Raw genomic sequence first — 12804 nt, 5'->3', positions numbered from 1 at the left:
CCTTTAATGTTTATCTGTAAAGAGGTCCTCAATGATGCTATTAACGTGGGTGATCTATAAATGTCCTTAAAGAATTAAAGTCAGAGGTTGGAAGACGATCACATACCGTCGTAGTTCCGACCATAAACGGTGATTCGGCGGCGTTATTCCCATGACTCGCCACGAAACCGAAAGTAAAGAAACGCTGGTCGGCTCGACCAGCATTTCCACCACCACTAATAATAACAAAATAACGATAGAGACAGAACGATATATTTATCGAAAAAGGACCATTAACAAGTGTGGGTAGCGTAGATTCATCCACATTAATATGAGACTTTTTTATAACCAAATAGAAACTCCTCGTTGTCCCTTTAAGTTATTGAAAATATCACACTTGCTCATTCACCAACAATGCAGAGATGTCAGTTCTTGGGCGCTTTTGCAATACTCCATATATATTCCGCCATCAGGAGGCGCTTCCATTGAGCCAATGCATGTCGTCGTTACTCTAGCTAGTTGCTAGTTGCTCTAGCCGCGAGCAGCCGGATGCTAACAGTAGAGCGACATCCTGCTGCGCCGCATCGCCTCGCTGATCAGATACGCCGGGCTGATCTCGGGCTCCTCCGTCATCACCGCGATGTTCTGCCACTCGCCGCACTGGTTGGACTTCTTGATGGTGTCGACCACGCAGAGCGCGTACAGGCAGTCCTCGAAGGTGGCGGCCATCGTCAGCGGCCGCCCGTCCCACGTCCGCCGGTCGTCCTGGTCCTGGAACGCCTCGCGCACCGCCTGGATCATGCGGATCGTTCCGATGAGGTACGGCGCGGGAATGTCGCTGAAGGCCTTCTCCGGCAGCGAGGCCTTCTTCTCCAGAGGCGTCTCGTCCTTCAGCAGCAGCTCGGGGCCGTTACCGCTGATACCGATACCGCCGCCGTTCTTCTGCCCGTACAAGTCCGTCCCCGTGACCGTCAATCGACCGACGGTTCCCACTACGATCACCTCCTGGCGGAACTCGCCGGGCACGTTGAAGTTGAGCGTGACGGTGCAGCAGGCGCCGCCCTCGAGCACCATCTGGAAGGTGCAGAAGTCGTCGCTGGTGATCTGGCGGATGCCGCGGATGTGGTCGGTCTGCTTGACGAAGGTCTTGAGGAAGCCGTGGACCTTCGCCGCGCGCTGCCCCGTCAGGAAGGTCAGCAGGTCGATGATGTAGCTGCCCACCGAGTGCAGCCCGCCGCCGCCCATCAGGTCGTCGCAGCTCCAGTTGTACTTCTTCCCCAGGAGGCTCCCGCTGTGCACCTGAGAGGAGGAGAGGAGGAGAGGAGAGGAGAGGAGGAGAGACGGCTTTAAAGAGATAGTTCAACATGTTGGCAAATTCATACACTGCAAAAACTCAAAATCTTTCCAAGAATATTTGTCTTATTTCTTGTCAAAATGTCTCATTTCTAGTCAAAACTAATCTCTTTCCACTTAAAATAAGACTCATCACCTAAAAATTAACTTGTTTTTAGATCATTTTCACTTGTTTCAAACAAATTTTCACTCGAAATAAGTAGAAAAATCTGCCAGTGAAAGCAAGTTTTTTTGTGCTTGTAATAAGAAAGAAAAACTTGCCCCACGATCAGATTATTTTAAGTGAAAATCTGCTTGAAAGATGTAAAAAGTCTCTAAAAAATACTTTTAATGTGATGAGTCTTATTTTAAGTATAATGAGATTTGTTTTGACTGGAAATAAGACAAATATTCTTGGTAAGATTTTGAGTTTTTGCAGTGTAGCAGTAGGTTCATCACCTTTAATTATCGGTGCATGTTGTTTTGAGATCGGCGGGGCATTGACGTGAGCTGCTCAGTGAACACAATGGAGGTGAACGGTACTGGTCCCCTGTCCCTCATCAAACTCATCAAATACACAATCCAACAACTCCACAACGCTCTGGTGGACAAGTTGGGACCTGCACTTTCACCACGCTATGAAATAATAACGTATAATTATGTAACATTACGACAAACGAAGCAAATTCTCTGAACTACTTTGCGCTTTTGAAATCCCTCCGCCCAGCAGCAGCCGTGTCTGGGATGTAGTTCCGGCTGCATTTGCCTCGAAATTAAAAAACTCTGTCCTGACAGAGTGGACAGACCTTAGCCTGTTTACATCCCACAAAACTGCAATTTTCTTTTAAAGAAATATCAACTCTTTCTGTTATGAGACAAAGTTGTTTTAGAGGTAAATGCAGAGACTGCTTGATGAAAAACTGTCCCTGAAGGCAACACACGCATCAGCTGTTTTGCATTAATTTCCCTCTAAAACAACTCTGTCTGGTAACGTTCTGTTATTATTTGTTTTATTTGTTTTATTTGTTAGGATCCCCATTAGCTGCGCTCTAGAACGCCGCTAGTCTTCCTGGGGTCCACAGTTAAAACCAATACATTTAAACATAAATCTGCAATCACAACATAAAGGCAAGTCAACAAAATCTTACATTAAATCTGTACCATCAGATTATCATCCACATCAAAGAACCTGTGTAAGACAACTCCGATGTACAGCATTATCTCATAGCATTATCTCATAGCGTGGTGAATGTGCAGGTCACAACTTGTCCACCAGAGCGTTGTGGAGTTGTTGGATTGTGTATTTGATGAGTGACATGATGAGGGACAGGGGACCTGTACCGTTCACCTCCATTGTGTTCACTGAGCAGCTCACGTCTCTGCCCCGCCGATCTCAAAACAACATGCACCGATAATTAAAGGTAATGATGAACCTACTGCTACGACTGTATAGGGATTATGGTGATAGGAGAATATCCCAGAATGTTGAACTATCCCTTTAACATCACAGCATCGTCGGCATAAAGACAAAACCAAACGTTCGTTCTCTCACCTGCGCCTCACAGACCAGCAGCTCCCCGACGTATCCCTCCTCCACCAGCTCCTTCATGCGGACGAAGGCCGGCAGGAAGCGCAGCACGTTTCCCATGATGCTCAGCAGCTTGGGGTAGTACTGGGCCGCCGACATCATCCTGAAGGCATCCAGAGGCGTGGCCGTCCTGTCGCAGATCACGTTCTTTCCGATGCCTATAACAAAAGAAGAGAGGAGAGGAGAGGGCGTCATGTGAGAGGGAGGAGTGTTGTCATCAGCTTGAGCAACACACACCCGCAGACATAATATCCTCCCGAGTTTGAAAACATCCCATGAAGAAACAATGCAGCGATGCAGAATGTGGCAACTCCCAAAAATAGCTGACTCAAGAATTCCTGAACTTTCCGAACTCTCTAGTCTCTCTCCTGTGACTCAGGGAAACTTAACCGCAAAAAAACAAAACAACCTCAAACTAAAGCAAGAAAGTGAACAGGAGGAGAGAAGCTCTGGAATAATAATAAAAACAACTTCTACAGTTCAAATATAGAAGCACAGAAACAAATCATCTGAATAACAAAGATGGAAAGATGCTGCTCAGTGTTTGATTTGAACAAAACAATAATGATACTGTGCAAGTTTGAGAAGGGGCTGAAGGAAGCAAAGTTTAGCCCCCCCTTACATTGTGATTCATGTCATACATCTGTAGTTCCATACAATTCAGAAGATTAAAAATATATTGCTTTAATATGAAATAAGACCATGATTATAAATAAAAAGAGTAAAATTAGCTGTCAAGTTCTTTATAGCTGTCCAAGAGTGTATGTTTGTAGCCTACTTACTTTTAAGTTGTTGTAAGTTATTGCACATTTTTATATCCTCATCTAGTCTATTCCACATTTTTACACCACAAAAATAGATGCTGAAACTTTTGAGGGTAGAATGGATGGTAGATTGTTTAAAGTTACAGTTCCCTCTTAAATCATATAATATGCTTTCTCTGACCATAAACATTTTTTGGATGTTTATTGGTAGCAACCTATTCCAGGCTTTAAACAAAATCTGACCTGTTTTGAATTTGACTAGGTGCTCAAATCTTAAAATACCCGATTTTAAAAACAACGTATTTGTATGATCAAGGTACCCAGCATGATGAACCATCCTTATGACTCTTTTTTGTAAAATGCAAATCTTTTGTAAAGTGCTTTTATATGTGTTTCCCAGTGTGTGTGCACTGCAAAAACTCAAAATCTTACCAAGAATATTTGTCTTATTTCTTGTCAAAATGTCTCATTTCTAGTCAAAACTATTCTTTTTCCACTTTAAATAAGACTCATCGCCTAAAAATGAACTTGTTTTTAGATAATTTTCACTTGTTTCAAACTAATTTTCACTTAAAATAAGTAGAAAAATCTGCCAGTGAAAGGATGTTTTTTGTGCTTGTAATAAGAAAGAAAAACTTGCTCCACTGGCAGATTTTTCTACTTATTTCAAGTGAAAATAGGCTTGAAATAAGTAAAAAGTGTCTAAAAACAAGCTACTTTTAATGTGATGAGTCTTATTTTAAGTAGAATGAGATTAGTTTTGACTAGAAATGACATTTCAACAAGAAATAAGACAAATATTCTTGGTAAGATGTTGAGTTTTTGCAGTGTGAGCTCCAGACAGTTGGACGGGTTATGGATGAAAAGGTTGATAAGAAGACGAGTGCAGGAGAGATGGAGACGTCTACTCTACGCTGTATGAAACCTAATTAAAACCTCTTCCAGTGCATCAAATGGTCGAGCTGCACCCAAACACACCACACACACAGACCGACGGGAGGTTTTATTCCCACAGTCGACTGGATGGAGCCGGAGAAACAGGAACACTGACTGACTGTGTCTTTTCTTTTTCCTCTTTAATAATAAACATCTGAAACCTGAAGGAAATAAATAATGACATAAAAACCAAATCAACACGGGTGTCGTCTCATGTTTGTCGTCGTGACCCAGCGGTAGTGGTGATGGTAGTGGTGATGGTGGTGAAGGAAGAGGTGCTAACGGGCCGTGACGCCGGTTTTTCCAGGATCAGAACCAGCTGTATTTATAACTCTAAACTATTTCATTACTGCAAAACCACAGAGACACAGAGTCCCATCACATCGTCAAGCTCTCACGCTGCAGAACATGGACACAAAATTATAAATAAAATTTTTATATCCAGCAGATACAGGAGATAAGAGACCAACGGTGCATTTTAAATTGCAAACCACATATCAAGTAATTAAGTAACTTTAATATCTTGTCTCTTTACCCTTTCATTGTAAACCCGTGTCTTTGTTATGATTTATATTTATACAGTCGGGATCCCCTGCTTATTTTTGCCCTTATTTCATTAGGGTAAATTTCTAACCTTAATATGATGATTTTATTATTTCTATTATATGTTTTTGTGGATATTCTGTCTCTTTCTGTTAAAATAAACTCACCATAGGCCGTTCATTTCTTTTGTGGGGGAGCAAATTTACAAAATCAGCTGTTTAAGACTGATGCTTAAATCTAAAATCTAAAAACAAGTAAGTATTATCTAAATAAAATAAAAATCAAACACCTAAAACAGCGACTCCGACCCCGTGAGGCCGACAGGTCGTTTGCAAAACAGTACGATGATGGTGAAAAGATGTATTTATGCAATTAATGGTCTTGAATCCATGAAGTGATGGAAATTCAAGGAAAGAACTCAAAAGAAAAGAGAAAACAGTAAATTATCTTCAAACTAAAATAAAAACTCTTCCATTTTTATTATCATTTAAATAAAAAGGGTGAAGTTGTTGTGTGAGTGTGAGTTTCTGCTGATCTCCTGAGTGTGAAAAGCAGCTTCTTGTCCCATCCTGCTGCTACTGCTACTGGTGTGTGTGTGCATGTGTGTGTGTGTGTGTGTGTGTGTGTGTGTGTGTGTGTGTGTGTGTGTGTGTGTGTGTGTGTGTGTGTGTGTGTGTGTGTGTGTGTGTGTGTGTGTGTGTGTGTGTGTGTGTGTGTGTGGGGTTTTCTTTTGGAAGTGAAACTCACTGAGCTAATCTGCCATTAGCTCCAATCGGCTACGGCCAGGAAATTAATCCCTTTGACCCACTTCTGAGGAACGCTGTGAGAGCCCCCCCACCCCTCCCACCCACCCCCCAACACACACACACACACACACACACAGAGACACACACCACCGCCTCCACCCAGGCCGCTGCAGACACACAACACAAAGCTGAACAATACCAGTGCAACAACTCCCGGTCTCTTTCTTTTCTCTTTGGCAGCGACACTCATCCACAAACACTGACGGGGGGAAACGGGAGGAGAACACAGCGCTGCCCCCCGGGTGAGAAAGGCCTTCTGGGTAAATGCTAAACGCTCTTGACTGACTTTTCTGGCACTCACGCTGAGCGGACCCCCCCTCTGCCCCTCTGCCCCTCTCTCTTCCCTTCACAGCTTCTCTCTTCCTGGTTTTATCTCTCGTCACCGTCCTGACCCGTCGTCGTCGTCTCAAGCTGCTCGTGACCTTTCCTCAGATCAGCGATGACCTTTCGCTCCTCCTCATGCACAAAGCTCTGACAAAGGTCGACGCCGGCTTAGACGGTGTGTCGCTGTGTTGAGTCATCATATGTAGCTACAGTATGCACCTGGGCAGAAGGTACAGTAAAGGTGATGGTGCAAGAAATAATGTGAACGGAGGAGGAAGGAGACACAAAAGGAAAGGAAGAGAACAATCCATGGAGCGGTGGATATCGTATTTATCATCTACCATGTTACCATGTGTGTATCTGTGTACACTGCAAAAACTCAAAATCTTACCAAGAATATTTGTCTTATTTCTAGTCAAAATGTCATTTCTAGTCAAAACAAATCTCATTCTACTTAAAATAGGACTCATCACATAAAAAGTAGCTTGTTTTTAGACACTTTTTTACTTCGTTCAAGCAGATTTTCACTTGAAATAAGTAGAAAAATCTGATAGTGGAGCAAGTTTTTCTTCCTTATTAGTACAAGCACAAAATACCTGCTTTCACTGGCAGATTTTTCTACTTATTTCAAGTGAAAATTAGTTTGAAACAAGTGAAAATGATCTAAAAACAAGTTAATTTTTAGGTGATGAAGTGGAAAGAGATAAGTTTTGACTCGAAATGAGACATTTTGACAAGAAATAAGATAAATATTCTTAGAAAGATTTAACCAGAACTAGGACTCTGGAGCTGGTTAATTAAAGGTAAAAAAAAGTAGCATAGTTCCTCTTTAAAGTCACAAATCAACCTGCACGGGGGTCCGACAGGTGCATTTCTGCAGAATCTGCACTGATGAGAAGCATCAACCAGAGAAAAAGGAAACCAGAACTGTTCCTTTATTTTCCAAAACTGACAATATAATACAAAGATCTGAAACAATTAACGCAGCAAAAACACCACTGTGTCAAAGTGAGAAATCCCAGGCAGCCTAATCTGATTTGAAAGATCAGATTCAATGCGACTTGTGCTGTTCACGCTGTCAAAAGCAAATCAGATATGGGTCACATATGAGCGAAAAAATCAGATTCAGGTCACTTGTAACTGCAGTGTGAACGTAGCCTATGTCAGCACCACAAACAATCACGTTCTCGCAGACAAAAAGGGCAGAGTTGAAGTGAAACAGACTTGACTCTTCACCTTTAATGGTTCTCTCATCTATAATATACTGGAGGTTTCACATTTCCCCTCCAGCCTGAGAGCACAGACTGGATGGGAACAGGAAGTCCAGGCGAAGTCCAGTGGAAATAAAGGACAGTTTTTTCCATTTCAAACCATCTTTGACAGCATCTAAACTATCTGATAAAAGTCTAAATACAGTAACCGTCACAGTGTGAACAGATGTACACTATAGCTGTGACTCGTGGGACTGGAGGAGTTAAAGCTGGAAACGACTCACAGGTGAAAACTCCCCACGATGGGAGCAGGAGGAGAGCCGTAATGGAGCAGAAAAAAACCTGCAGCGCTGCAGCTCAGTCCCTCCACATCAATAATTCATGACCAGGACGGATCTAACCCAGAGAGAGACACACACACACACACACACACACACACACACACACACACACACACACACACACACACACACACACACACACACAGATAGAGGTGCATCCTGCAGAGTGATGCTGGATTATGTAAGTGACTAAACTGCAGGTTGCAAAGAGAAAACGACGACGATACGACGGAAATATTTGTCCTTTTTCACGCTGTAAATAAATGTTCGTGATGCGTTCAGGTGCCTTTGATGAGCCGAGCTTTCCTGGCTCACACACACACACTGAACACACACTAAACACACACACACATACCTGACACAAGTGTTTGAGGCAAATTCTGCTCAAGATCACCCGGTGAAAAACACAAATTAATCCTTTAATCTCATTAAACAGAGAGGAGAATGAGACGTTTGAATTAATTGGATGAAACAGACTCGTTGAATCTTCATTAAAGACGTCGAGTGCAGCTTTTTTTTTTTTTTTCACATCGTTACAGCTGGAAGCAACAGACCAGATGTCGTTTATACAATTTTTAAAAAAGAAAGAAAAGAAGAAGAGGAGCACCAGGATCAGGTGAAGCTGTTTCCTTTCTTTGTCCAGCAGGGGGAGTGTTTGAACACACATGCCCTTTGACACAGTGTGTGTGTGTGTGTGTGTGTGTGCGCGTGTGTGTGGGTGTGTTACAATTAACACAAACATTATCAGTGTTAATCTGAATTCCTTTGTATCCTGCAGATTACTGTAATGCATTTGGCTCCTGAACTGAAAACAGCCTGAAACACAGCAGAGATGATGATGATAATGTTATATAAAACACATTTTAAAGCATAATGATGATTGTCATTGTGTTTTTTATGTTATTATAGAATTTAATAACCTGATACTTCAGGGTTTAGACGATTTTGAAAGACGTTTGTCAGTTTTTCTGCCATGAACAGGTCACACAGATGAAATGAGGCTCGGCTCTACACCTCCCTCATCACCTGTGGCTGTGTGTGTGTGTGTGTGTGTACTTCTGCACTTACAGTTAATATTTTGAGTACATACGTGCGTTCAGTTCACACTGAGCAGTGTGCGAAATTGGCGCACTCAAACAGCGTCTTTATATATAGTGTACTGCAAAGAAGTGCACAAAGAGAAGTATTGCGATTTGAGACACACTCACTGCAAAAACTCAAAATCTTTCCAAGAATATTTGTCTTATTTCTTGTTGAAATGTCTCATTTTTTAGTCAAAACTAATCTCTTTCCACTTAAAATAAGACTCATCACCTAAAAAATGTACTTGTTTTTAGATCATTTTCACTTGTTTCAATCAAAATTTTCACTTGAAATAAGTAGAAAAAAAAAAGTTTTTTGTGCTTGTTATAAGAAATAAAGAAAAACATGCCCCACTATCAGATCATTTCAAGTGAAAATCTGCTTGAAAGAAGTAAAAAGTGTCTAAAAACAAGCTACTTTTTAATGTGACGAGTCTTATTTTAAGTGGAAAGAGATTAGTTTTGACTAGAAATGACATTTTGACTAAATATTAGACAAATATTCTTGGTATTTTGAGTTTTTGCAGAGCTCCAGTGTTGCTGCATGAGGTTTTGTGTGTTTGTTCACACCTCCAAACTGAACACAGGAGCGATGATGTGGAGGAAGGAAAAGCTGGAAGTGGAGCGAGGCCGGAGCAGGAAGGTCGAGGCGGGTGGAGTCGGTTCTGTTCTGGACGACAGAGCTGAGAAACTAATTCTTCTTCTTATAGTGTAGAGCTTTAAGATCTGTCTAAAGTGGAGATTGTAATATTCCTAAGCGTAGCTCCGCCTTTGCTCAATCTGCCTTTTCTTTTAAATCTGTCACATCATGGAACAATCTTCCAACTAATCTGAAACTTTGTACAGACTTCAATGTTTTTTCTCGGGAAGTCAAACAATGGATCCTAAGAAATCAGTCATGTCAGCATTAATCATTAATCATGAGCCTAAATGATTTTTAACCTTGGCAAAGTGTGAAGTATTTTAATAACTGTATGTTTCTTTCTGATATGAAATCAGTCCTGAGTGTTTGTGATGTGTGAGAGGGTGTATTATGCACATGCACTGCAAAAACTCAAAATCTTTCCAAGAATATTTGTCTCATTTCTAGTCAAACTCATCTCTTTCAACTTAAAATGAGACTCATCACCTAAAAATGAACTTGTTTTCAGATCATTTTCATTTGTTTCAAACTAATTTTCACTTGAAATAAGTAGAAAAATCTGCCAGTGAAAGCAAGTTTTTGTGCTTGTAATAAGAAAGAAAAACTTTCTACTTATTTCAAGTGAAAATATGCTTGAAAGAAGTAAAAAGTGTCTAAAAACAAGGTACTTTTTAAATGTGATGAGTCTTATTTTATGTATAATGAGATTTGTTTTGACTAGAAATTACATTTTTACTAGAAATAAGACAAATATTCTTGGTAAGATTTTGCAGTTTGTTTTTGCAGTGTGTGTATGGATGTTTAGAACGCTATGTAAATTGATAATTCTTACCTTTCTATTGTTCTTATTCACCTGCCCAGGGACTATACGGATGGAAAGTAGCTAATAAGCTAAATCCGCTACAAGGCATCTCTTCTCATTTCGAGACTAATGTTATTTTGTACATTGTCCCTGATACAAATAAACGTATTAAACTAAACTAAACTAAACTGTAGTGACTCAGTGTTACTGATGGAAACACGTTACAGCAGCTGTAGAGTGAGATATTCACTTGACTTGACTTCCCTTTTTCACCTTCTGAACTTCAATTCAGGAGAATAAAAAACCAAAATAGGCTACACATTCACATAATAATCCAAGCTGCTGCTTCAGGTCCAGATGTTTCCCTGCTGCCATTGTGACATTAACTCAGCTGGAAGCAGCAGAACCAGGTGGAAGGACGAAGGACGACAATAGGTTCTTCTCCTCCGCCAGAAATAGAAACGAGCCAGGAGGAGGAGGAGGAGAAGCGGTGGCGAGGCGGAGCGATAGACCATCTGCCATCTGCTGCACAGCGAGGGTCACGAGGAGGAGACCAGCTTTTTTAGATTCCTTCATACTGATGAACATGATTAGTCGTAGTATAGCTACAGTATCAGGCGGCCATCGTGTCCTGCTGCATGGTTTCATGTTGTGTTCAGGTGCACTCAGGAATTCTCCACACTCACATGTTGCATCAGAGCATCTTTAAGTCTTTAAACACAGAAACACGGAGGGTAAACGAGTTTAAGTGATTGACAGATGTGAAGTTTTCTCAGTTTAAAGGTTTTATAATGTTTCATATCATTGGAAAATAAAGTTTTTAGCTCATGTGGAGAGGAAACAGTGACTTAGACTGAGCTGTCGTCTTTGTTTAGTAACTTATTCATTTTGATCATTCAATTAATCTTTGAGTTATGAGCTTAGGGGTAAAAGATTATTTTCTCAAATATGAGACAAACACTAGATGAAGATACTTGTTAATAAGACTTTTTTTAAATACTGTGAATGCTGAAATACTGAAATACTGAATTAATTTCTTTTAGCAGCACCTCTGTGTCGTTTTAAATCAACATAACATCACATCTGGAGAACTAAACCTCCTGATTCTGGGCTGTTTGGATAATGTAAATAACTTTTATCTACACATTTATATACATACTACACAGGATTTAATCATATTAATTGATTATAACTCAGTGTGTTGAGTTGTGATGCTGCTGCTCTGTGAGTCTCTGTGTCATCACTGAACATAAAAACATCCCGACAAACAATGTGTCTATGTGTGTGTGTGTGTGTTAGTGTGTGTCTGCCTGGCCGCCGGCTGCTGTGGAAACTCTATTGTGCACGATGAGATGTTTGTACATGATGATCACACACTCATGTTGTATTATGGGCTGTTGTTGTTGTCGTGCAGCAGCAGCAGCAGCAGCAGCAACACAATGGGACACGAGCGGCGCTGACCATAAAGCATCCTCCATCACCGAGGCACTGGAAAAGTAATTAGCTTTGTGTGTGTGTGTGTGTGTTAAAGCCCATGGAGGTGGAAAAATGACACACACACACACACACACACACACAGAGGGTATAATCATGACGTTCAAAGAGAGACGACTGACTCATCCGTCTTTGTGCGGTCGGCCTGATAACACACACACAGAGAGAGTGAAGCTTAACTATTCTCCTCAAAGTAAAAAAACACTTCAATAAAGGATAATTTCATGTTTTTTTTTAACATATTATTAAATGTGTGTGTGTGTGTTTTACATGTTGGAGGAGGCAACACAACACTAACAATGCAACATGGCTGCGGTACAGAGACAGGGGACCAGGCCAGGCTCATCTTTCTGCTGATTATCCCAAATTAAATTTAGCTTAAAGCGATTACAAAGCAGGAGAGGAGGCGCAGACACACACAACTAACTATACATTTTTCATCATCGGCGTATAGGATGTTAAAAAAACAACATGGCTTCCTGCTGACTAACTGGCTCTCCTTGTGTGACTGGCGTGTGTAAAGTCGCTGCTCTGTAATTAGCGTGTAAATAGGCACCTTGATACCAACGACTGATGTAGCTACTGAAGGAGAGCACAGGGACACTCGGCTTTCTGCTGCAGCTGGAGAGAAAAATATAACTGAGGAAATACTAGATACAAGTCCATTAAAGAGGATAGAAGTCATATTAAACTGTAGAAAAATGGAATATATGAAAAAAGTAGGCTACCTATTTTTATGAGAAGATGGACCCCAGTTATTGACCATCTCGCCTAAGACTCTTATACCTCAAAATCCAATTTTTATTCAAATATCTACTGTTAGTGAGTGTACGTGTGCTCTACTTTTATACAGGGATATCTCTGCAAGACAGATGAAGCCAAATCTCAAGATGTTTGGTTCTGTGTGTTTGTTTTCTTTTGTGATGTTAATTGCCTGTTATTGTGCATTAAAGGGATAC

General features: G+C 41.0%; 1 protein-coding gene across 1 annotated transcript in view; it reads right to left on the bottom strand.

Annotated features, from left to right (window-relative positions):
* Positions 1-350: 350 nt before the first annotated feature.
* Positions 351-12804, bottom strand: part of gfod1 (glucose-fructose oxidoreductase domain containing 1) — a 36691-nt gene continuing 24237 nt past the window's right edge. Inside the window, exons 2-3 of the mRNA XM_083995643.1 lie at positions 2864-3057; positions 351-1278 (exon numbers count right to left, since the gene is read on the bottom strand). Coding sequence (XP_083851769.1) covers positions 532-1278; positions 2864-3057 — 941 coding nt within the window. The 3' untranslated portion in view covers positions 351-531. The remainder of the gene's footprint in view (positions 1279-2863; positions 3058-12804) is intronic.

This window comes from Trachurus trachurus, assembly GCF_905171665.1.
Source record: "Trachurus trachurus genome assembly, chromosome: 20".
NCBI lineage: Eukaryota > Metazoa > Chordata > Actinopteri > Carangiformes > Carangidae > Trachurus > Trachurus trachurus.
Note: the sequence above shows the minus strand (reverse complement) of the source record. Positions and strands in the feature narration are given on the sequence as shown.